The sequence below is a fragment of the Galeopterus variegatus genome, unplaced genomic scaffold, assembly GCF_000696425.1.
Source record: "Galeopterus variegatus unplaced genomic scaffold, G_variegatus-3.0.2 Scaffold65, whole genome shotgun sequence".
NCBI classification, from domain to species: domain Eukaryota; kingdom Metazoa; phylum Chordata; class Mammalia; order Dermoptera; family Cynocephalidae; genus Galeopterus; species Galeopterus variegatus.
In genome coordinates this window covers 1,222,318-1,248,706 of record NW_007726176.1, presented here as the reverse complement: position 1 = coordinate 1,248,706, position 26,389 = coordinate 1,222,318, and the positions used below count along the sequence as shown (strand labels likewise).

General features: G+C 48.6%; 1 protein-coding gene across 4 annotated transcripts in view; it reads right to left on the bottom strand.

The window, feature by feature from the left end:
• Nucleotides 1–3,784: 3,784 nt before the first annotated feature.
• BCL2L1 (BCL2-like 1) overlaps nucleotides 3,785–26,389 on the bottom strand; it is a 46,647-nt gene continuing 24,042 nt past the window's right edge. For all 4 annotated transcript variants that reach the window (XM_008577260.1, XM_008577273.1, XM_008577253.1 and 1 more), the window contains exon 3: nucleotides 3,785–5,426. In XM_008577260.1, the coding sequence (XP_008575482.1) occupies nucleotides 5,289–5,426 (138 nt within the window). In that variant the 3' untranslated portion in view covers nucleotides 3,785–5,288. The remainder of the gene's footprint in view (nucleotides 5,427–26,389) is intronic.

The window sequence follows — 26,389 nt, the reverse complement described above, 5'->3', positions numbered from 1 at the left end:
GAAACTTCTACAAGATACATTACGTAGGCGGAAAAAGCAAGAAAAAGTGTGTCTAATATGTTACCATTTGTGTAAATAAAAGGGAGGGGGGATCAAAATATATTTATATCTGTGTATTTGCCTATATGTGAAAAGACGTTTCTTGAAGCATATGGAGAATCTGGGGACGGAACTTGAGTGACTAGGGTAGGGGGAAGCAGCCAGGACACATAGTGGCGGGAGGGGGCCTTGGTCTTGAACCAAGGAGAATGGTTCTGAGTCCCGGGACAGCCAGGGCAAGTTCTGAATCGGGTACCCAAGAGTTGGAAGTATAGTTGTCCTTCTGGTGAGCAGGACAGAGGTTGGAGGACCCCGGAGAAAGCTGGGCGGGGGCGGGTGGCAGCGGGGGGAGGGGCGTGGAGACACAGGTAGTGGGCCCTGAGCGAGAGCAGCTTGGGTAGGGTGGCTTTCGGATCTCATCTCGTAGCCACCAGGGGGCAGTCAAGCCCGCTCCTGAAAGCGGGCGGAGCGGAGCGCCTGAGCCGGTCCCGCCTCCAGACCGTCCCCCAGCTGGAGTTACCGCCCCTGGAGTCCTTGACCGCTTTCCCTAGACCTCTGGCCCGCAGCCACTTGGAACTCCGACAGCAGCACCTCCTCTGTCCTAGGGGGTCATACCTTCTCCCATCCCCAGTATCCAGTCCTCCCTCACCTCCGCTGGGTTCTCATTCAATGTTGACCCCAATCGTGTGAGATGGGTACTACCCTCATACCCATTTTGCAGAAGGGAAAGCTGGGGCATAGAGAGGTTAGGTACATTGCCCAAAGTCACAAGACCAGGAATGGTGACTCAGGACACACACTTGGAATGTCTCCCTAACAGCTCAAACCCAGACCATTAACCAAACCATGGCTTCCTCACTGGTCTCCGGGTTTCCACTCCACTCGCCCTCCAGAACGTTTACCACACAGTAGCCAGAGGGAGCTTTGGGGGTTTTAAGGCGGCATATCACTCCCTAATTTACCACCTTTCTTTGGCTCTCACTGCCCTCAGGATCAAGTTTAGTCTCCTAACTCTATCCATCTCTGGCATCCTCTTGACCCAAAAGCCCCCTCATTCCCAGCTCTAGACATGCCAACTTTCCTTGATCCTGAATGCAATGTCTACTCATCCTGTGTATTTTCTGCTTCTTCCCAGGACCACTCTGCCTCCCTCACCTCCTTTTAATAAACTCTTATGCACTCTTCGGACCCTAGCTCTCACATCAACTCCTCCAGGGAGCTCTCCGTGACTCCCAAATTCAGATCCCATATTAAATGCTGTTGGAACCTCATTATGAACCTCTCGGGTTGCACTGGCCTCAGACATGTTTCATTTTTGAATTTATAATAGAGTCACTATTCCAAAAACCTGTCACCCTTGATTTGTCTTTCTCTAGAGCCATCTGAAATCCTGTGGGATCTACCTTTAAAATGTTATTTCAGGGCCAGCCCCGTGGCTCACTTGGGAGAGTGCGGCGCTGGTAGCGCCGAGGCCGCAGGTTCAGATCCTATATAGGGATGGCCGGAGGGCTCACTGGCTGAGCGTGGTGCGGACCACACCGTGCGAAGGGTTGCGATCCCCTTACTGGTCAGGGAAAAAAAAAGAAAAAGTTATTTCAAGTCTGACACCTTCTTACCTCCTTCCCTCCTAAGTCCTTCATGTCTTGCCAGAAGACTGTACTGGCTTCTCATGGTTATCTTTTTTCCCCCTTCACCTTTGTTGGGGCTCAGAAAATGATACCCCCAAGTATGGCACTTTGGCATGCTGAGTACTTTGAACTAAAGGACATTGGAAGGCATCAGAAGCAGCCTCAGAAGCAAGTTTTTTCTGACCTCCCGCCCTCTTGTCTCTTGCCCCTCTTTCTCTCCTAAAGAGAGTTATAGAAACCACAATTCCTCTTCCCCAAGGCAGGTCATAGAACCCCTCTCCCCCAAAGTAAGCCATAAAACCTAGAAATATTATTCTAAACTTCTCCCATATTTCTGTGTAGGAGCTGGCCATAAAGAAATTTTTTTTTTTTTTTTAAAGATGACCGGTAAGGGGATCTTAACCCTCGGCTTGGTGTTGTCAGCACCACGCTCAGCCAGTGAGCGAACCAGCCTACCCTATATGGGATCCGAACCCGTGGCCTTGGTGTTATCAGCACCGCACTCTACCAAGTGAGCCACAGGCCAGCCCCTCCTTTTTGTCTTTTTTCGTGATTGTAAAATCATCCAAAATGTGCATAAAGGTTATAAAAAAAGGTTCACGAGCTAAAGCACGAAGGAGGTACTTTAACAGGAATGTGCAAACCTGACGGCAGAGGATTCCCCAGGAAAGATTTAACTTTCATGTTGCCCTCTGGATGTGGCACCTGAAACCCTTAGTTGCCTGTTATGCAATGCTTTTCCTTCAAGTCAGAAGAGAGGGTATTAATATTAAAACCATTTTTCTTAAGGAAGATACGCCAAGGATCACTGCATGTGTATTTTCATTAAGGGACAATAAATAATACATGCAGATTTGTTATTAGGAATTCTTCTCTTGATGCCTCCTAATATATTTAATGAGAGACTTGCCCTTTTGTTTCAGGTCTATTGGAATTTCACCTGGGCAATGTCTAATGGAGCTTTGTCATGGGCAGAGGCCTAATGGGATTAGGCCTTGGGCAAAGAAAAGTTCATTGTGGGGATCTCAGTCTTTGCTTGGGGAAAGATTAGAAGTGGGGGACTGAGGGGATAAAGGAGAGGGAGAGGGAGATGGAACAACCTTTTCAGAAAGGGAAGATAAAATACCTTCTTTTTTATTTTTTTGTCTTTTTTTTTTCATGACCGGCAACGGATCGCAACCCTCAGTGTCGCGCCCGTACCGGACCGGGACCGGCAACGGGATCGCAACCCTCGGTGTTGCTCCCGCACCTTGCTCAGCCAGTGAGCGGCGGTCTGTATGTGGGATCCGAACCCTCGGCGGGAGCACCGCCGCGCTCCCAAGTGGCGCACTGTAGCAGTGCGCCACCGGGCCGGCCCCATAAAGAAATTCTTTGATCTACCTTGTCTGATAGTAGTCATAAGACTGTCGTTCCAGAGGGGTCCTGCACTATAACTCCGAGGGAGGAATGCTACAGAATTAGAGAATTAGATCATACCTTTTGTCTAATGACATCCTACACAGCTGTCCATTCTTCACTGAACTTAAGCATAAAATGGACAGTTTTCCCTGGGTCTCTGCATCATTTCTAAGGGCTCCTGTGTCAGGAAAAACTGATTAAAGAAATCTGTTATGGTTTTCTCTTATTAGTCTTTTGTTATAGGAGTGCTGGCCGTGAACCTTATGATGGGTAAGGAAAGGTATCGTGCCTTTTCACCCCTACACCCTATAGCAGCCAGAGTCATGCTTATATTGGTCTGTCTCCCCAACTAAAGGCAAAGACTCTGTTTGCTGCATAATCCCCAGTGCCTAGGACTGTGCCTGGGCAAAGAAGGGCTCAGTAAACATTTGCCAAGTGGCTATAGGACTGTTTCTCCCACTAGAATGTCAGCTCCTGAGGGCTGGACCTGTGTCTGTCCTGTTCACTCATAGTCCCAGTGCCCAGCACACAGCAGGTGCTCAGTAAAAACTCTGTCAACATATAGGTGAAGAATTCAGGCCCCAAGGAAGGGACTCGTCCAAGGCCCCCCAAGAAGGCAGCAGAGCTAGGACCAGAAACTGGCTCTCCAGGAGCCTCCTTGCCAGCCAAGCAGCCCCTCCTTTCCCCATCCCAGAACACACAAGAACTCAGGCCCTTTGTCCACTGAGTCAACACAGTTTATTACTGAACTGCACTTTCACCTTCACACAGACTATTTCAAAGAGCTGGAACAAGTGTGGGGTAAGGGTTGGGGGAGGGACAGGTGCCCCTCAGGAGCCAGGATCCCCCGGCCAGCTTCCCCGGACCAGGGTAGGGGAGGGAGCATCAGGCTGTCCAATCTCCGGGCACCAGCTCTCCACGTGCACGCGCACAGCAAGCCAGCAGCTCCTCACACATAAATACAGACACGCTTAACAAAAATAGTATATCATCTTCACAAGGAATAAAAACTAGTCTTGAATATGTACAGCAGAGAGCCCAGGGCGGCCAGGGCTAGGCCAGGACCCCCAAGGATGAGACAGGCCAAGGGTGGAGCAGAGGAGAGAGAGCCTGAAGGGTTCCTAGCCAGGCCACTCTGGCCTTGGCAGCCCAGCTGCCCAGGCTGGATGGGGGTGGGGCATCTGCCCGGCCCAGCAGGACTGGTCCCTCCAGTCAGCCCCGCCCCCACCCTGTGCACCAGGCTCTCCTTCCTGCCCTTCCTGCCTGAGGTAGGGAAGACCCTGGGGCTCCCAAAGCTGCTCCCGATAGCTCCCCTTCACCTCTGGGCCGAGGCCCCTGAATGCTGGACCCCATGGGCAGCAGCCCAAGGCAAAGATGCCACAGGCTGATCTTGCAGGAAGTGAGGCAGCTGAGGCCATCAACAGCTAAGGGGCACCTGTGTTGGGCCCAGTTGGTCCCTCAGTCGTGGTCATGGGAGCCAGGGGAGGGGAAGGGACCAGGATAGTGCTAAACTGCAAGGGCCACCCTAGCTTTGGCATGGGGTGCTTCCTACAGCTATAGCCCCCTCCCTCCTGGGTGGGGCTAGCCTCTAGCCAGAGACTGCTGGAGGACATTTGGACTGCAAGTGGGGACTCTGGCCAGGCCAGAGGTAGGGAGGAGTCCTGGTCCTTGCTTCTTTATCCCAAGCAGCCTAAATCCCTAATTAGTCAAAATGGCTCTTGGGGTTGGGGATGGAAGGAAGGGGAGCCCTGGTCCGGGGGGGATGGGAAATGATTAATTCTGAGGCCACAAACATCAAAACAAAGGCAATCTAGTATCTCTTTCTGGGGAAGAGGTTCAGAAAACTTTCCACCTCTCTGGCAGGAAAGCATTCTGGGGGAGGCTAAGGGGTAACAGGAGGCTAAGGAGTTCCACCAATCAGGCAGGGTCCTGCCCCCAACCACAACCCCCCCATACCTGCCAGCCTCCATTGGGCAGACTGTGGGGAAACTTTGTGGATTTCGAGGCCAAGAGAACTGAGGTGTGGGGGAAGGTAGCTCTCACAGAAGCGGGTTAGATTTTAGAAAACTAACTGCAGGGGACCAGGTCTAGGCCCAACCCCATGATGGGTGGGTGGGCATGGGCTGCATGTAGTGGTTCTCCTGGTGGCAAAGGTGGCTGGACGGAGGGATGTGGTGGGGACAGTTGGGGGGACGGGAGGGTGAGTGGGTGGTCAGTGTCTGGTCATTTCCGACTGAAGAGCGAGCCCAGCAGAACCACGCCAGCCACAGTCATGCCTGTCAGGAACCAGCGGTTGAAGCGCTCTTGGCCCTTCCGGCTCTCAGCTGCTGCATTGTTCCCATAGAGTTCCACAAAAGTGTCCTGCAGGGAGAGAGAAGGGAAGGTGCTGTTTGAGTCCTTAGATAGTAATGTGGGTGGGAGAGAAAAAAGGGGCTATCTGCATGCAATGGTCTTGGTGATTTGAAAAACTGTAGCCATCAGTGCCCACTCTGGGCCAGATAAATGGTTAAGGGCTGCCCTCTTTCTTGACCTCCAGCTGGGGATGATCAACCCATGTTATTGCTTAGGAAACAGGTACAGAGGGAGAAAGAGCTGTCTGGGGTCAGACAGCTAGGAAGCAGTACTCACTCTAGAACCTGAGGTGGGAAAGAGATGGTCAGGGGCAGGGACCTGACAGGGGGCCAGGTGGCTGGAGTGCAAGAGAGGAGGTGATCGGGGGAGATGAGGGTGCAGGGGTGAGCAGAAGCCAGACTGCGTGTGTTCTGGAAGCTACAGAGGAGCTTGGAGTTGAGCCTGAGAGTAGTGCAGAGCCACTAGGCCTCAACCTTTCCACTGCTGTGCCCGAGTGAGGGAGAAGGGCCAGATGGAAAAGGAGCTTCTGGCTAAGGCAGGCTGGTGGGTGGGAAGGGCAAGGCAGGGCAGAGAGGGTAACAGCAATGCGGGATTGGGAGGCCAACGTGATGGGGTCTATGAGACCCTGGCCCTGGCCCCCACCCCAAGAGGCATGAATCTGGGCCCAGGAGGAGGTAAGCAACAGCCCTCTGTCCTGGAGGTAGGTCAGGAGGGAAGCACATGATATGAGGAAGGAGGGGCTGTGGGATAAATTACCCAGCCCAGGTTGCTGCCAGCCTGTGTGACAAGGAGAGGGAAGCTTGGAGCACACTTTTATGAGTAAGCTTTGTACCCAATTTGTCCTTTAATCCTCCCAACAATGCTGCAGTGCAGGCTGATGCTCCCCATTTACAGACTAGGAAGCTAGGCCGCTGAGGACAGAGGGACTTATCAAGGTTACCAGCTATCTGAACCCTTGACTTTGGTGTTACAACATCACACTCTAACCAACTGAGCTAACTAGCCAGCACCCCAAACTCTGCCCCCCCCCCTTTTTTGCAGCTGGCTGGTATAGGGGTCCAAACCCATGATCTTGGTGTTACCAGCTCCATGTTCTCCCAAGTGAGCTAACCGACCAGTCCTTCTTCTCAGCACTTTTCATAGCCAGATCCTATACTTTCTATTTATGATTTGTCTCCTGTACTAGATATACTTGATAAGGGCAGAGATCCTGTCTTGTTCCTATACACCCAGTGCTCAGAGCAGTGTCTGGCACATGGTGCTCAATAAATACAAGAGTACAACAAGTGTATTGAGTATCTACTAAGTACCAGGCTCTGTTACCCCATTTTACCTTCATCAGAATCCCCAGAGGTAGGGGCCGGCCCGGTGGCGCACTGCGCTAGTGCGCCGCTTGGGAAGCACGGCAGCGCTCCCGCCGAGGGTTCGGATCCCACATACAGACTGGTTCCCGCTCACTGGCTGAGTGAGGCGCGGGGGCAGCGCCGAGGGTTGTGATCCCGTTGCCGGTCCCGGTCCGGTGCGGGGGCGACACTGAGGGTTGTGATCCGTTGCCAGACACGGAAAAAGAAAAAAAAAAAAAAAAAAAAAAAGAATCCCCAGAGGTAGAGACTTGAGCCCCATTTCACAGATGACATGACTGAGGTTTAAAGTAGAGAACACTAACAGATGGCAGAGCCAGGACAGACTGCAGGACTGCCTGGCTTCAGAGTGAGGGCTCCTACAGCAGGACAATTTCCTTATTTCAGGGGGCTAGGGGCACCTGTCCTGCCAGTAGTACTGAAAGGATTCCAAGGAAAAGGAATGTGGGAGCAGGGTTGAGGTAGAGCCCAGGTCTGAGAACAGGAGAACTGGCCTGGGTATGCCTCCCTATTCATCTTGACCAGCCTCAGGTCTTGGCAGACAAGAAAACTCTTATGGGAGGTTTAATTTTTCTGCTCCCAAGTTAAGGAGACCCAGGCAGAGTCACAAAAAAGACCTAACTGTGATGTGGGAGAGTTCTGGGCTGTGGAGAGCATGGGAGAAGAGAGACCATGGCCAGAAAGCCCTGGTTATCCCTAGGGGCCAAATGTCCCATAAGAACCCAGGGACACTGGGGTTGCAGCCAAAGTGGGAGAGGCCTGGCTCCCCTGATGGGAACTTTGCTGAAGTAGAGGGCTGGCAGCCATAGGAAATTTTCAGCTCCAGGGCTGGGTTGGAGTAAACAGGCCTTGTCCCTGCAAGGGCACAAAGCATTCACTGTCCAGGAACCATCATTCCAGGGTGGAGGGGACATTCTTATTCAGTGCCACAAAGAACAAGGCACTGACCCGTCCAGTCCCCACTTATGCATTCCTGGCCAGGACAACCTTCATCTCCATTTCAGGAGCTCCTGGGGAGGAGGAGGAGGATTTCCAGGGGCATGGATTCTGGGGATTGCTTTCGCAAAGAGAGCATGAGCAAAATGGGGTGTGCTGTTCCAGGGCGGGTGCTGGAGAGGCGGTGGTGTGGGTATATTTAGCCCACAGTTCACACAACACACTTAGAAACAAACAGCCACTTTCTCAGTGGGCGGCTGCTCTGGATAAATAAACAGGACTGCAGAGCAGCCCTGGTCTGGAAAAGCAGAGATAAGCCCCCACTTCTCCTTGGGCAGCTCCCACTGGTTTTAGCCAGGACTAGAATGGTAGGCAGGGGATGAGGTGTAAGGGTGGGTTGCAGGGAGGTCTCTAATGTCAGAGGTTTCCAGGAGACCCAGGATCAAGGACCTGTCTGCACTCTCAGCTTGGGTTAGAGCAAAATGGGGGAGGTTTCTCTTTGTAGTTGATTGCTATCATGGGGATCCATGTGGGGGTTGGGTTTTTGCTACTGGGGAAAGTTGTTGCTACTGAGTCAAGGACTCCCAGCCAGGCAGATCCCACAAGTTAACAAGGCCAATCCACCTGCCCATTCTACAGTTTCCCACAGCAGTTTGTGGTAGAGCCTAGATTAGGAACCTGGGTCTCCTGACTTGGTCCCCAGGAGAGGCCCAGGCTGAGACCACTTTCAGGGTCCTTCCTTCAATAATCCTGGCCATACATGTGCCATGACCCCACACAATATATTCCAGAGCTTCATACCCTCATGCCTTTGTCAACCCTGCATCCTCTAACTGGTCACCCTCCCCACATCTCTCTTCCTCAGTTAGCCAACCTCTACTCAGCCAACAAGACTCCACTTTGGAGTCCCCTCTTCCCTGTTCTTCCCTCCTCCAACTCTGGAATGTCTCCTTTGTGCTCCCAGGGTCCCTGGACTTTTGTTCATACCATAAATATTTATTGAGTACCTACTATGCTCCAAGTCTGGCATTAGAAATATAGCAGTGAACAAGGTTTTCATGTACTTATGTTCTAGTTCTTCTCAATGGCAGTAAGATTACCGCCAACGAGGCAAGGTGAAAAATTCTTAGATATTACAGTGGTTGATGGCTCTGAACAGGGCCACAGTACATAAGGAGATACATAGTATAAATGTGTTATTCAAATTTCATGGGATGGAAATTAGGACAAAAAAAGATTCTTTTGTGGTGGGGGGGTGGGGTGGTGATTAGTGGGAAGCAGAGAGAGAACAAGAAAAAAAAAAGAATTTCAGAGATGATAGGGTTTTGAAGAAAATAAGTCATGGGAAGGTAGCAGAGAATACCTGGGGGACTGATGTAGGTGCAGTGGTCAGAGATCTCTCCAAGGAAGTGAGGTTTGAGCTGAGACCTGAATGACACAGTGGTAGTGGCCATGAGAGGATTAAAAAATCTTGAGTAAGAAAGAACATGTTCCAGCAGAGGCAACAAGTGCAAAGGCTCTCAGGCAGGCAGGTAGGAAGGGTGTCCCTAGGTTCAGGGACCAAGTCTGACCCAGGTCTGAAACTTGGGGTCTACCCAGACAGGCACAGACTGACTTTAACTAGATCTCTGTCCAGAGGCAGTGAACTAACAATGCAGGTCACCCTGCAGCCACCTGCGACCCTGCAGAAGTCAGGAGAAAACAGTGGCATGATGCCCAAGAGACGGGGCCCCAGTGCCAGGGTTACTACCCACACTGCCAGGGGCTGAAACACAGCCCCTGCTTGAATCTGATTCCACCTTCTGATTCCCAACCTTCTCTCTCACCTCCCGCATTTCCACGCTTCTTCCTAGAGGTGTGACTTTGAGCAGGTTACTTCACCTCTTTGGCCCATAGTGTCCTCACTTGTTAAACAACAATAATAAAATAAAAATAATGGTTATTATGATAGCTGAACTTTATTGAACATTTGAATGTCTCACCTGTGCCAGGCATTGAGCTAAAGCACTTTACCTTCACTAGGCCATATCCCCCAATTACATGTAAAATCACATTCACTCAAGAGATTATTTTTTGTCTTATCTCCCCAATTAGGCGGTGTGGTTTTGTTATCTGTGTATCTAGAACCTGGCGCTATATCTGGAACATAGCAGGTGCCATTCTAAATGAATCTCTTTTATTTATTTATTTATTTATTTATTTATTTGGCAGCTGGCCAGAATGGGGATCTGAACCCTTGACCTTGGTGTTATACCAACATGCTCTAACCAACTGAGCTAACTAGCCAGCCCTAAATGAATATATTTTAGATGAACAAATAAATGAATACTTTCATTTAATCCTGATTACATTTATCTTTTATTTTTTAATTTTTTGGTGGCTGGGATACCTACATCAACAATCTGGCTCTAGTGCTTTTGCTCATAACCTCAGGGCAGTGCTCTCCTCAATTTCAAAAGGACAGTACTTTCCAAAGCCCCCATCATGGGCTAGGTGCATGCACTTCTGTGACTGAAGGAGGTCTTTATTCTAAGCCCAGGTAAACTGAGGCTCAGGTATACTGAGAGACCTGGCCAAAGTGGATAAGTGGGAAGCCAGTTTCAAGCCCCAGGATGTTCAGCAGCAAACCCCATATTCTAGGCCAGGGATATGACATTTGATGCCTCTAGGAGGGTAAAGAGACCTGAGGCCACCAGCTGAATGCACGAGCACTGGCCCCAGCCAGCTTAGGGGAACTGAGTGCCCCAGGAAAAGGATGTGATGAAGACCAGGAGGGAAAGTGAAACCCTTCCGTCCTGGCTTCAGTGGGGAACAAGTGCCTGTGCCAGACAGGCCCTTCCTTCCTCTTGGGTGACTCTGGAGGGCTCAGGCCCACAGCTTCCTTCCTGCTTGGTTATTTCAGGAAAGAGGTAGGTGGAGAAGGGGCTCCTCGCAGCCAGGGAAAGTGCCAGGAACATCAGGACTGTACCCTGCTCTAGCCTCATTACAGCCCTGCACAGGCAGGCTGTGCATCACTTGCAGAGTCACTTTCTGCTCCTGGCCTCAGTTTCCCTGAGGGGAGAGGCTGATAAATGCCTGCTGAGTAGATAAACAAGGCCTTGTTAGGAGATCCCTGGGAGATGGCAGGAAGGGGGGCAGGGCAAATGGAGCGGCCTTATCACTCTCTTGGCAGGGAGTTGCAGGCGGAGACTCGGAAGAAGTGAGGTTTGTGGTTAGAATCCACTTCCCTTGGCTTTCCCAGGGGAGCTGTTAGCCTCAGAGATGTGAGAGAAACACAGCCTTTCTCCTCTACCCTGGGGGAACATAGGCCTGGATGTAGGCAACTTGGAGAGGCAGCTCAATGGGGCAGGGGCAAAGAGATGGGTGTCCAGACTGTGCTGGGGTCAACACTTCAATCCAGTCAGCACAGCTATGGGCATCATAGCAAGCCTCAGTTCCTCCTGCCTTAACCTCACAAGGCAGTGGTGGTATCAGGGGGTGAAAGCACTTGATGAAGCAAGGTGACCTTGGTATTACTGGCTGAAGGGGGTGTCATGGGGCGACCCAAGCCATTTAGGCTTGAAGGAATATTTGGAGGCAACCTCACAACAAACTTCATGTTAATCTTCCTCCAACTCTGCCCCTGTCAGCTGCCAGCCTCTCCTCCCCCGCCTCCTCCCCCACCATTAGTTCTAAGAAGCTAAGCCTAACAGATGTGCTCATTTCTCAGAAAAGGAAGTGGTTGTGCCGGGAGGAGATAACACCTCCGCTGGAGAATCAAGAAAGCTATCGGGCAGCAGTGCAAGCGTGGGCTTTCCATCTCCTCAGATCAGAACCAGGGTGCTGTGCCTGGAGGCAGAGAGAGAGAATTCAGAAAAGCATTTATTGGGGGTAGAGATGCTCATTTGGAAGCTCATGACCTCCTTCCTGATAATGATAAAACAACTGATATTTACTAGGTACCAGGCATGGTGCTAAGTGTTTCACGTATAAGAATTCACTTAATCCTCACAATAACCTCATTGAATAAGTGCTGTTATTATTCTCCATGTTACAGATGAGGAAACAGGAGCAGAGAGGTCAAGTCACCCTCGCAAGGTCATGCAGTTCATAAGTGGTTGAGTTGGGATTTGTTTGGTTTTTTTTTTGGTGGCTGGCCGGGACAGGGAACCGAACCCTTGACCTTGGTGTTACAAGGCCGTGCTCTAACCAGCTGAGCTAATCGGCCAGCCCTAGAGTCAGGATTTGAATCCAGGCAGTCTGGCTCCAGAGCCAAAGCATTAAACCACTCCTGGGGAGAGATGCTATGTGTTCACGTGTATTCGCCCCCTGCTAATACCCCCATTTCACAGATGGGGTTCATTCAGAAAGGTACAATGCCAAGGGCACACAGTAGATCTGTTTCATTCAGCATGGTCCACACCTGTGGGAGTTTACAGTCATCTCTAGGGCATTCTCTATTTACACCCTTGTGATGGGGAGCTCCCTCCTTTCTGGGCATAGCATTTCATCTTTGGACAGCCCCACTGGAACATTCTTCCCTGTTAAGGAGCTGAAGCCTCTCTCCCTCTATCTCCCTCCACTGGCTGGCCTTAGTTCTAGTCCTCTCTCCTCTGCTGCTCTCCTGCAACTCTGTTCCAAGAGTTGCCCACGAAGCCAACATGGGCAGGCAGATGAAGCTTTGTCAGTCTCACTCCAGGCCCCAGGTCAGGTCCTGCTCCTCTCCCAGTATCAGTTTCCTCATTTGTAAAATGGAGGTGCTATCTGGATGAGGACAAGTTAACTTCTATTTCTCCACCAAGCTGGGCTGCCAGAGCTCAGAGTAGGCAGGTAACCGATAAGTCTTGCGACTAGACTAAGATGTTTAGCTTTGGGCCTCATCTATAAAATGGTGATACAAAATGTCCTTATTTCAAAAGAACACTGTGAGGATTCAATAGTAATACATGTAAAGCTCTCAGAATTATGCATGGCACACAACAAACTGAGTGTCAGCTACTACTGCTGTTCTTACTCTCAGACCAAGGCTCAGCCGCAAAGCCCTGACTGAAGGGTTTCCTCAGCTTCATCTTCGGCCAGGCTGCTCCATTACTCACATTCCATGTTCTGTTCAGCCTCAGGACCTTTGCCCATGCTGGTCCCTCTGCCGAGCTCTCTCCTGTTTATCGATTAGACCTTAAACCACACGTCACTTCTTCAAAAAGCCCAGCTGCCTGTTTCCTCCCCCATTTGACCATGGGCTCTGTCCCCTGGACCTAGCCCAGGGCAGGCCCCAGAGAAGGTGATGAAGAGTATGACTGACCAGTGGAGAGTGAGGAAGGAAGAGAAGAAAGGCCAGTTCCCTCTCTCTTCATCCTCATCCTCACTGCCTGGCAAAACTAGGAGGCCCTGAGATATCAGGCAATTGGGCTGGCTGCCCAGAATTCTCCAGACACCAAGTTCTCCCAGGCTCAGTAAGTGGGACAGGAAGTTTATAGGAAGGTTCTAGAAAAGGCATCTTCTACACTGTGCTGAGGCAACAGGCAGGAGGGATTGGAGTAACAACCTACAAGAACTAGGGCCAACCCTCTCCCTAAAATTCTGCTTCCTTTTGGGGTCTTTGTTCCCAAGTGCTCCATGGTCCAAAGCAGCTTCTCCTTCCTCCTTTCTGCCTAAAGCTATGCCCACTACCTCATCTGGTGCTGATCAGTGTTGGATGCTATAGAGAAAAGATAGTGGATGTAGGTTTTGCTTCCCACCTCCATCATTGGTTTGCTTGGGGTGCGTTGATTCTCCTGTTTGGGATGCTGGGAAAGTCTGGGACTTCCCCCATCTGTAAAATGAAGGGGAATATTTCAAAGGGCTCCTATTAGTGCTACAGTGTAAGGAGGATGGGAGTAACTCACACATGGATGAATGAACAACTACCTGGGTTTCTCTCAGGGGTACCCAAGACATCCAGTAATTAGAGTGTAAGGTGAGAAGCAACATTCTGGAGTAGAAGGCCTTGTTGCTACAAAAGGGTCTTAACCTCCTCCATATCAAAGCCTGTTGAGCCTTGCCCTCAAACTTGTGAGATTCCAGAGAGAGAGGGCAATGGGCACATCTATGACCCATGTCCAGCTCCTTGGGGGGGCCAGAACTTATCAGGCTCTGCCCCTGTGGCCTCAACCTCTTCACCTCAGCAGTGCCTCCAACTAGTCCAGACAAGTCCTGGATATTTTCAGCCACCTTTAACTGATCGGAAATGTTTGGAATTCCAAAGCAGAAGGCAACAGCTCTGGAGGATTTAGGGATAGGAGCAAATCCCTGCAACAGTCTTCCCTTCCCTCTGTACATATGAATGCTTATACCTCGTGTAACCAAAAACTCAGAGCTGAAGGCTCCCATGGGGTTGCATTTCCTACATTCCGGTTCCTTCTAGTCTTTTCCCCTTTTCATCTCTGCCTCAGTCTGCCACCCCTCCCAAGGTGCAGAACAGTAAGATTCCTGGGATGGTGCCAGGAGGGCTGGAGCACTCTTTCTGTACTCAGTGATGCCGAGGGAGGGGCCACCCAGAGGTGTGCTGTTCACAGCCAACACCCAGAGCACCGATGAACTGCAAAAGAACCACTACCACCACCACTATTAGTAGGCCCAGAAGCACCTCACTGTCCCACCTGATGTGGCATCTAGACTGCCCAGAAATCTTAAGAGTGTCATGATCTCCAGTTCACAGAGATGTCTAATTCACCCCCCTCCCTGAACAGATGGGAAACTGAGACGTAAAGGAGGTGAAGGAACATCCTCCCCCAAGGCCTCACCCAGGGACAGGGGAGAGCCTGGCCTTGGGTCTCCTGACCTCTAGAGTCAGACATTGTGGCTTCCAATATCAGTTCTGCAACTATCTGGCTACTGGACCTGGGACAAGACCCTTTATTCCTCTGAGCCTGGTGTTCCAGATGTAAAGTGAGAACACCTGTATCTACTTCACAAGCTGGCAGCAGAATTAAATGGTTCAGGGTAACTGTTCAATGAATGTTAGCTGTTATTTTTTTTTACAGCTAAAAACGAGTGGCTCCATTTGTGCTTCTCATAGTGCTTCTCGTAGTTATAAACAAAAAAATAACTGCTAATATTTGCTGAGCTAATATTTACTGCTTGAATTCTCAAAATCTTGCAAATAGGTATCATCCCCGTTTTACTAATGAGGAAACTAAGACTCAGAGAGGTAATGAGACTTTGCCTGAGGTCACTGGTTACTAGTGAGGGTGTCTGACTCCATAGCACATTAAATTTGCCAATGCAGTAGATGAAGAGGGACTTTACTAAGCCTGCCTTCCTTCACCTTTTCATCCATGAACATTTACTGAGAATCTGCTACTCTTAGGCCCCGGAAGTCAGAGATGATTTTGAGCACAGGGAAGTAGCCTGCACACTGGTTCCCTGGGTGCCTCAAGGGGTGGGAAAGGGAAGGGTGTGCTGATGGCTACTCTGTGCTTAATCTTTTCCTCCCCCAACCCAGCCCTGCAAGGCCAGTACTTGCAGAGAGTTCCTGCCTCTATGTGGTCATTATCTTGGAAACAAGTGATACCAAGTAGTTTTGGTAGAGCTGTTAGCTGAGCTTTTGAAGATAGAACATGGGGCCGGCCCGGTGGCGCACTTGGTAGAGTGCTGCGCTTGGGAGTGCGGCGGCGCTCCCGCCAAGGGTTCGGATCCCATATAGAGACTGGTCCGCTCACCGGTCCGCTCACCGGTTGAGCGCGGTGTGGGCGCGACACGGAGGGTTGCAATCCCGTTACAGGTCACGAAAAAAAGACAAAAAGGAAAAAAAAAAAAAAAAAAGATAGAACATGACCTCTTTTTGAGCCGTGTTGACCTATGGAGTTGTAGGAAGGCTCAGACAAGCTGCCCTGCTTAGTTCTGGGCATTCATTCATTCAACAAATCTTTATTAAGTGCCCAGTAAGTGTCAGGCACTATGCTAAGTGCTGGGGATAAAGCAGTAATTAAATCAGATGAAAATTCCTACCTGTATGAGTTATAATCTAATGGGAAGAGACAGGCAATAAACAAATGTGTCGATGGTGATAAGTGTTAAGGGGGGAAGAGAGAAACATGGAAGGCAGCAGGATTAGAATCCATGGTCAAGGAAAACTTCTTGAGGAGGTGACATTTGATTAGAGACCTGAGTGAAGTGAGGGAACAGGCGCATTGCAAGTATCTGAGAATAGGCAGCGGGAACAACAGCAGCAAAGGCTCTGAGGCAGGAACAGGCTCGAGGGGCTCCAGGAAGAGAAAAGATGACAGTGGAGCTGAAGCCAAGTGAATGAGGGGAGACTAGCAGTAATGAGGTCTGGAGCTAGCTAACATCCAGATTGTGCAGGGCCTTCTGGGCCATTTAAGGACTTGGACTTGTCTTGTAGAAGCACTGCAGGGTTGTGAGCAGGGAAGAGACACAATCCAACTTTGGTTTTAACACAGTGGTGCCAAGAGGGCTGGAGCACTCTGCAGCGAACAATGCTGAGGGAGTGGCCACCCAGAGGTGTGCTGTTCACAGCCAACACCCAGGGCACCGATAAACTGCAAAAGAAAATCACCACCACTGCCATAAGGCCCAGAAGAAACTCACTGTCCCACCTGATGTGGCATGTGGACCACCCAGAAATCTGGCTGCTGGGTGAAAATGTTCAGGGGCGAGGGTAGAACCAAGAGGTCTGGTGAGGAGCTGATGCACCCATCCACAGGAAATATAATGGTGACTGAGCCACGATGGTGCCAGGGATGCTGGTAAGAGCAGCCAGATTTAGAATTTATTTTTAAAAGTAAAGCTGAAAGAATTTGCTGATGGATTGCATATGGACTATGGAAGTTGCTTGCCTCTCTGGTCTTCTGTTTCCCATCTACAAAAGGCAGGGGAAGAGGCCTTTGAGGATTTTTTTCCTCAAGGAAAATAGCTTGATAACTGTGGGGACCCAGATCAAGAAAGAGACAAAACCATTTCTGCTGCTCTCATGGAGGCAAAAAACATTTGCTCACCAGGTACTGAAGGGTGGACCACAATAAGAGCAGGAAGGTAGGGGCTGGACGGGACAGTGAGGCAAAGGGAGGGCAGGGGTCTGCTGAGGCTGTGATATTCTCCCTTTCAGCACACACATCACCCAACCACCAGGCATGTGCAGGGCCACGGAGTAGACAGGCTGGGGGTTGGGGGTGGTGGGGTGGTTGCTTCGTATTACAAGGGAAGGGGCATCAGAGCTGTGTGTCCAGGAGTCATCTTAAAATCCTCTCTAGCTCTCATCTGTCCCTATATTTCAATGGATCTATATTCAAAATTTATCCAGAATCTCACTTCTCACAACCTCCATTGCTGTCATTTGGTCCAATCCAACATCACTTCTTGCCTGCACTGTTGTAACAGCCTTCTTACTGGTGTCCCAGATTCTTATCTACCCCATGGTCCCTTCACTACACAGCAGCCAGCAAGGTCAACAAAGTCGGTTCCTGTCTGTTCAAAATCCTTTACTGCCTTCCCATCCCACCCAGAGGAAGAGCCAAAGTGTCTCACATGGCTCACACAAACCTTCTTTCTACCACTTTCTCCCCTGCTCACTCTGTTCTAGCCACACTCATCTGTTGTGCTCTCCCTCAAACATGCCAAACACACTCTTCTCACTTTGGGGCCTCTCTACTTGTACCCTCTGTCTGGAATGTTCTTTTCACAGACAGTTACATGGTTTATTCCCTCAGGTCATGCAGATCTCTACTCACATGTCTCCTCTTCAGAGACCTTTCTCAATCACCCTTTATTAAAAAGAAACACCAAAAGCTGCTCCTACCCATGTTTCTATCACTCTCTGTCATCTTAGAATGCAAACTCCATTAAGGCAGGTATCCCCAGTAGCTAGAATGGTGGTTGGCATATAGTAGACACTCAGTAAGTATTTACTAAATGAATACATGAAAAGACAAAGAAAACCAGTATCATTTAACACAAATGGAAATCAACATAAAATACATTGACTATTAAAATAAAAAATGTCAATTTGCATATCACCTATAAGTTATCTTGAAGATCAACGGTACATGTATCAATCTTGGTCCAACACCTTTACAAAGGAGATATGTGAAGGGCAGGAAAAAGCTCGGACCAGAGTCAGCCAGCCAGTTGGAGGCCAGTCCAGAGCAGCCACACAGGGGCACACTCCCACCTCTCCAGCCTTGGCACCACAACCCCGCCCTCCAGAGTGCAGACAAAGAGACTGAATCTCAGGAAAGGTGTAGCTAGGTTGGACCAATGGAGACTGTCTGAGGGATCAGGAAAGCCCTCCCTTGGGCCAGGCATAGAGCTGGCAGTACTGCTGAAGAGAACAAAGGCCAAAGAGGAGTGTGCCTGGCTGGAGTAGCCTCGTGGGGCTGCATGGGGGGTGGGCACGCATGAACCTGTAGGTGAGGTCCATGGAGACCAGACAGCTGAAAACAGAAATGAAAACAGCCTAGGTCCCAAAGGGTGGCAGCTTCAATCCTGTAAACACCAGACAGACTTGGGGGTTCAGGTGCAGGTCTGGGGACGCAGCTGAGCCCAGGGGGAGGATGGGACCTCCCTAGTCTCCTCCATCAGTGATGATGACTCTAAGCTGAGCTGAGCAGAAGCACCACCAATCCAGCTGCTAGTCACTCCAGACATCAGACATTAAGGAGGAAAAAGAAGAGCTACCCTCCCAAACCCCACATTCCAGATGGTCTCTTCCAACACCCCGTTCAGTCCCAGCCAGCTCTGCCCATATGGGCCCCTGGGGATTTGATCTCTGTTTAGAGGGGACCATCCTTTTCCCACCCCTGTGGGATTTGGTGAACATGGCTGCAGGTGCAGGGGGTGAAGCTAGAGCTATTATAACTGCCAGGCCAGCAATGCCTGACCTACATCTCTATGGTTGGTTGCATGCAAAGAAAAATACCAGGGATTTCCGTTGATGTTCACCAGATGCAGCAGCCGGGGGAAGGCTGGGCCTTCTGAAGGCCTGTTGTGAGTAGGGCAGGATGGGTAACAAGGTGGCTGGGATAGGTGAGAGTACTGGCCTCCAAATTATATCCTAGCTTTGGGGACTTACCTAGATTTCAGACACTCTATAAAATTTTTTTTTTTTTTTTTCTTTTTTCGTGTCCGGCAATGGATCACAACTCTCAGTGTCGCGCCCGTACCGGACCGGGACCGGCAACGGGATCGCAACCCTCGGTGTCGCGTCCGCACCTCGCTCAGCCAGTGAGCAGGAACCGGTCTTGTCGCGTCCGCACCTCGCTCAGCCAGTGAGCAGGAACCGGTCTTGTCGCGTCCGCACCTCGCTCAGCCAGTGAGCAGGAACCGGTCTTGTCGCGTCCGCACCTCGCTCAGCCAGTGAGCAGGAACCGGTCTTGTCGCGTCCGCACCTCGCTCAGCCAGTGAGCAGGAACCGGTCTGTATGTGGGATCCGAACCCTCGGCGGGAGCGCCGCTGTGCTCCCAAGCGGCGCACTGTAGCAGTGCGCCACCGGGCCAGCCCCACTCTATAAAATTTTTATCTTCTTTCTACCAACATCCTCCACTAAAGCTTTTTTTCCCCCATCTTCTAGTATATTATCCCTATTAAAAATTTAAAGAGAGAGAGAGAGAGAGAAACAGTTTCTATTTAGGAAAAAGCTCCCCAAACTGAACAGTTGTTCTTATTGTAAACCGCTGACATTTTGAATGAGGGTTTAGTTTTTCATACAAAAAAGGCAATCTGAAAGTTTTGCATGGTACTGTGAAAAGAACCTGGACCTTAAAGTCAGGAAACGCGGAGTTTACTCCTGCTCTGTGGTATCTCTATCTGGCTATGGTTTTGTCTTTTAAGCACTGCAGGCCTCGCTTTCTCATCTAACAAGTATGGATGAGATGATCTCTAAGGCCCTCTCTTCAGCTTCAGTGTGCCATGATCCTATCCCTGGACCAGTTTTTTTCCCCTCAAGAGAACAATGGAGTATAAGAAAAAAGTAAGCTTTGTTAGCAGACAAGAGACTGAGTTCTAATCCCAGCATTGCCCTTTATTAACTCACTGTGTGACCTTGGGCAAGTTACTTCACCTCTGGGGGCATCTCACTTTCTTCATATGTAAACCAAAGACCCAAAAGTGCATCAAAAAAAGCACTATAGGAAGCCCTTGGTGTAATTATGCCTCCCTCACATTGTTCACCCATTTGCATATCCCTGGCCTCCCAAAGGGCCTCTTCTTTACCTGGCATTGCTCCAAATTGCAAACCCCTGTCCTTGAGAATTAATAGGCTCTAAGAGCTGTGCCTTAGGAACCAGAATAGCCTCTGGGTCCCCGACCCCCACTAAACATGCATGTTTTATAGATGAGGAAGTATAAGTTCACAAAAGCGGATTAACTTGCTCAAGATCCTACAGACAAAAAAATGGAGGAAAAGAAGAAAAAAGAAAAAAAAAGAGAGACAGAAAGAAGAAAGAAAAAACAACAAAAAAAAAAAAAAAAAGGAGGAGGTAGCGGTCAGGTGTGTCTGACTGCAGAGCCTGTGTTCTTCCCACTGTAGAAATGTGGATGTGACATGGACAGTGGAAAGGACTTGGGATTTAAAGTCAGAAGACCTCAGTTCCTTCAAGGTAAGTGGAAAACCCCATCTACCTTCTAGCACTGTCAGAGGCTCAATGAGACAATGTATGGATACAAAGAAGCACTAGCAAACTAGTTAATAATTCTGTGCTATACTTTGTGACCCAAGCTTGGGTTTCCCCACATTTGAAAAGGCACAAGCAGCAATATCTCACACAGTGCTCTCCCTGAGAGACTACATACAGAGCAGAAGGATTCAGAGTCCCACCTCGGGCTGGCTGGTTAGCTCAGGTGGTTATAGTGTGCAGCCCTCTAACACCAGCGTCATTGGGTTGAGATCCCTGTACTGGCCAGCTGCCAAAAAAAAAACCCCAAAACCAAAAAACAAAAAGTTACTAAAATGCAGAGTCCCAACCCTAACACTTACTTGCTGTGCAGCCCTGGGCTGATCGCTTAAACTCTGAGTCTCAGGGTCTTCATTTATAAGATGGGCATAAAAACTACCTGTTCTTATTAGCATTTGACCTTAGGACTATTATTTAACTTGTTTTACTCTCAGTTTCTAATCTGGACAATAAGGACAATAACATGTTTCCCAAGCAGGATTATTGTGAGTACTAAAATACTACACGGAGCACCTAACAGCATCTTGCACATGGTAGGCACTCAATAAATGGCAGTGACTATATTGTCATTAGTACATTAATCATAGATGGGTCATCCCTAAAGCCCCCTCTATTGGCCAATAGATGCACACCGAGAACCAGTGACTTGAGGATCTCTATAGAACTGGAGCTCGTAGGGCTGGCCCATGGCTCACTTGGGAGAGTGCGGTGCTGATAACACCAAAGCCATGGGTTCAGATCCCTATATAGGGATGGCCGGTTGGCTCACTTGGGAGAGTGTGGTGCTGACAACACCAAGTCAAGGGTTAAGATCCCCTTACCGGTCATCTTTTTTTAAAAAAAGAACTGGAGCTCCTCATGGAGAAAATCCTCTTGATGGAACCCTAATTAGATTTGGAAACTCCTTCCATGTGAGGAAGGTGGGGAGCTCAGTACAGACCACAGGCTTCCAATCAGACGTATGTGGGTTCTCCTTGGGGACTCCATAAATTCCTGGCTGTATGTTCTTGTGGCCAGTTACCCTCTCTGAGCCTGATTCCTCCTCTGTATTAGACTCTATGACCATAGATTATTCCTCCTGAGAGGCAGTTAAGGGTATTCTTTAAAAGCACAGGTGTTAGAGGGTTCAAACCTGGCTTTAATCCTAGCTCAGCCACTTACTAGCTGGGCCAGTAACCATGTCACACTATTTAACCGTTCTGAGCTCTAGTTTTCTCGTCTAAAAACCTTCCTTGTTGGGTGGCTGTAAGGATTACCAGATAATGTGCCTGTGCTTAGCACACAACAACAATTTCACTTGATACATGACAGTGTTATCTTGTATCCAGGGCCTAGCACTTTGAAGGCACTCAATAAATGTGCTAAACCAAACCCCACCTGGGTGGAAGGGTGTTTAGAAATGATGCTCCTGTAAACTGGTACTACTGCTACAGGGTCCAGGCTAAAATACCTATTAAAATCACAAGTGCCACACCCTTTGACTTAGCAATTCCACTTCTAGGGATTTATCCCCCCACAGATATACTGTAATGCCACGTGGGCCAAATGACAAATATACAGGGCTATTCACTATTATAATTGTAAAAGATTGGGAAAAAAACAAGTGTCTACCAATGGGAACTGGTTGAATAAAGTATAGGACAATATGGAATCTAACCCTGGAAATAGTCCTTGGATATTTTAAACTTTTTATATGAGAATATTTAAACATGTACAAAAGTAGACAGAATGATACAATGAATCCATCAATAAGCTTCAACAATTATGAACTCAGTGCCAATCGGATTTCATCTGTTCCCCAACCACTCTCCCTCATCCCCACATTATTTTGAAGCAAATCCCAGACACAGCTCAAAATGTATTTCTAAAAAATAAGGAATCTTGAATGAAAGAAAGAAATCCACACAACCACAATACCATTATCAGGTCTAAAATTTGAAAAATCCAACAAAAATTTTGGAAGGATTTCAAATGTGATCAAAAATCTTTCCCAAAAAGGGCACCTTTGCTCAACATAAAATATTAATGTAGTGTATATAATAAGCTCTAGGAACAACTTAACTCATAAATAACTCAGATTTGAATCCTTTTAAAACCTGAAATAAAAGATGACCGGTAAGGGGATCTCAACCCTTGGCTTGGTGTTGTCAACACCACGCTCAGCCAGTGAGCAAACTGGCCATCCCTATAAAGGACCCGAACCCGTGGCCTTGGTGTTATCAGCACCGCACTCTACCGAGTGAGCCACGGGCAGGTCTTACCAACGAAAATATTAAAGTGACATAAGAGTCAATGCCAGATCTACTAAGGACTTAAATGTGAAAGGATAAACTTTAAAGCTTTTTAAAAAAATTTTTAAAGATGACTGGTAAGGGGATCTTAACCCTTGACTTGGTGTTGTCAGCACCACACTCTCCCAAGTGAGCTAACCTGCCATCACTATATAGGGATCCAAACCCGTGTGGCCTTGGTGTTATCAGCACCACACTCTCCCAAGTGAGCCACGGGCCGGCCCTAACTTTAAAGCTTTTAGATGAAAATACAGACAAATGTCTTTAGGACTACAAGTTAAGGAGGGAAGGATTTATTCAACAAGACATAAAAGGCGTAAATCATAAATTTTCATTACGTTAAAATTAAGAAATTCTAGTCATTAAAAGATATCATATAAAGAAGTGAAAGACAAACCACAGAGAGACTATATCTGTAACATGTACAGACAAAATATTAGTACTCAGAGTATATAAAGAATCCCTATGAATCCATAAGAAAAAGCCAAATCAAAAGGAAATGGAGCAAAGACTTGAACATTTTACAAAAAGGAAACATGAATGGCCAAAAGATGTAAGAAAAGATTCTCAGTCCCACTTGTAATCTGAGAAATGCAAATTAAAACCACAAGATACCATCTCACACCCACCAGCACCATAAAAATTTAAAAGTTTGACCATATCAAGTACTTTTCTTTCTTTCTTTCTTCCTTTTTTTTTTAAAATGCAGTTGCCCCAGGGCTGGAGGAACACGGATCAGGTTGTCCAAATCAAGTATTAACAAAGATGTAAAGCAAAGGAAATTCATATGCTGCTAGTGGCAGCATAAATTCATACAAACACAGGAAAACAAACTGGCATTACCGTCTGATCAAGCAATTCCACTCCTGTATATATTCCCTACAGCAATGATGTTCAAAGTGAAGTCCCAGGACCAGCATCGCCTGAAAGCTTGTTAGAAATGCAAATTCCCAGGGCCCCAACCAAGACATACAGAATCAAACACTCTGGGGACGGAGCCCAGAAATCTGTGGTTGAACAAGCCCTCCAGGTGATTCTCTGATGGACAGCTAAAGTTTAAAGTTTGGGAACTCTTGAACATGTGCATGCACAGGAGACAGACACAAACAGACATAGTGTTCACAAACAGCATTGTTTGAAACAGCAGAATCAAGGGAACAACTCAAATAACCACTGACAGTAGAATGGATACATAACTTTTGACATAATAATACAAAGGGATAATGAAAATGAACCAACTATAGCTCACAAATGTAACATGGATGGATCTCACAATGTTGAATGAAAAAAAGCAAACTGCAGATGAATATCCACAGTATGATACCTAAATGAAGTTTGAAAGCATACAGAAGAATGCTCTATGTTGTTTAGGGATATATACCTATGTAGTAAAACTAAAAAAAAGTAAGGTAATGATAAACACAAAACTCAGGAGAATGGGTAGGAGGATGGTTGTGATTGGGGAGGGGCACACAGGGGGCTCCTAAGGTACTCATAGATGTTTGATTTTTTAAAATTAGGTGATGAATTTACAGGTGATCATTTTCCTATCCTTGAAACTGTATATATTACATATTTTCTGATGTATTTATGATAAATTTCTTAAAAAGGTGTACCGGAACAGTGCATTAACCAGAACTGCAACCACTAACTGACTACATATGCAGTGTCCAAAGGGTTAAGCCTGTTTCTCTGCCTGTGGGTGGGAGAGCAGGCAGCAGCTGGGGCACAGTGGGAGTTCCTGGCTCCAGCCGGCTCCAGCCTGGATCAAGCACCACGCCCAGGAACTGGCACCTGTGTGTGTGTGTGGGGGGGGGGGGGCTCTGGACAGGTGGCACCTGCAACCCTTGGTGAACTGATACATATAAGGGGCTGGGCTCAGTCAGATGGATGGTAGACCTCCCTCTGTCAGAGCCCCTCCATCTGTAAGGAAGTTTGCTGGTGGCAGCTTGGAGCTGGTGAGAAGGGGAAGAGGGTCTAGGATGAAGGATGGGGGTGGGGAAGGAAATGGGTGGGCTGGGCTCAGATACCAAGGGAGGCTAGTGGGATTAGCACCTGCTGAGAATGAGATTAGGTTTCTTGGGAAGGGCTCATCTATCTAATGCTCCCTGAAAGCTGTCTCCCTGTGGCTTTTCTCTGCTGGACAGATGGTGTCTGAGCTCCCTCTTGGAGGGTGGGCTCCTTGAGGGGATGGCAGAGGTAGGATGGGACCTGCTGCTTGCTTTCCAGAGGCCTGTTAGGCCATGGGACTCCATGCCTTCCAACAATAACAAGGATCAGAGATAACTCTTACCGAGGGTTTACTATATGCCAGGCACTGTCCTAAACCCTTCACACAAGTTACCCCCCTTTCACAGCACCCAACTGCCTATGGCCTAGACAGTAGGTTTACATTTGAGAAAACTGAAGCTTGGTAGAGTTAAACACTTGCCCAAAGTCAAACAGCAAGCAAACTAGGACTTGAATGCAGGCAGTCCAACACCACAGCTCCAGCAGGAAACCATTATTGTCCATGGCATCTTCCCTTTCTCACTGAATGGCAACAAGCTCCTTCCAGTTGCTCAGCCAAAAACCTGCTTCATTCTCTCTCTCCGTCTCCCTCCACTTCCTCCTCACACTCCCACCCCACCCCGACCTCACTTATTCAATCATCTGCAAATCCAGTTGGCCCAACCTTCAAATTATACACAAACTCTGACCACTGCTCACCACTTCTGCCACATCTCCACCCTGGTACAAAGCAGTCATCTCCTTCTCACTGGTCTCTTGCTCCCACCCTTCCTGTATAGTTTGTTCTCCACACAGAGACCAGAGAGATTCTTCTAAAACCTAAGTTGGATCCTGTCATTTCTTGGTTCAAAAATTCTCCATGCCTTCCCACTGCTCTCAGAATAAAAGCAAGATCCTGTGGCCCTACATTACTTGGCCCCTGGCTACCTCTCAGACCTGATTCCCACCATTCTGCCCGGCTTACTCTACTCCAGCCACACTGGCCTCCTTGCTCTACTTTAAAAATGTCAAGGAGCCTTTTTCGTAGTTGCTTTAGTACTTGCTGTTTCCTCTGCCTGCAACACTTTTCTCCTAAATATCTGTATGGCTCATGACTTCACTGCAGTCAGATCCAATGTCACCTTATCAGAGAGGCTTTCCTGACCACCCCAGCTAAAAGAGAAACCTTTTCCTATCCCTACCCCACTTACCCTGCTTTATTTTTTCCTACAGCACTAAATACTACCCTATGTGTTAGCTTACTTAGAATCTGTCTCCCTCACTGGAATGCCCACTCAGTGAGAAGAAGGACTTTTTTTTTTTTTTTTTTTTTTCCGTGTCCAGCAACGGATTGCAACCCTCAGTGTTGCCCCCGTACCGGACTGGGGACCGGCAACGGGATCGCAACCCTTGGCGTTGCCCCCGCGCCTCGCTCAGCCAGTGAGCGGCTGAGCGGGAACCGGTCTGTATGTGGGATCCGAACCCGGGGCGGGAGCGCCTCCGCGCTTCGCAAGCGGCGCACTAGCGCAGTGCGCCACCGGGCCGGCCCCGAGAAGAAGGACTTTGTTCAGACTATATGCCCAACCTCTAGCTCAATGCCTGACATGGAGCAGGATCTCAACAAATGTTTGTTAATGAGCAAATGAATGAATAACCAACATCACTTGGAAATGACTCAGACGGGAGGAAGGCTGACTGAATGCCCTTGGCTTTCTCAGCCCTGATGACCTTTAGTAGTCAATGTCCTT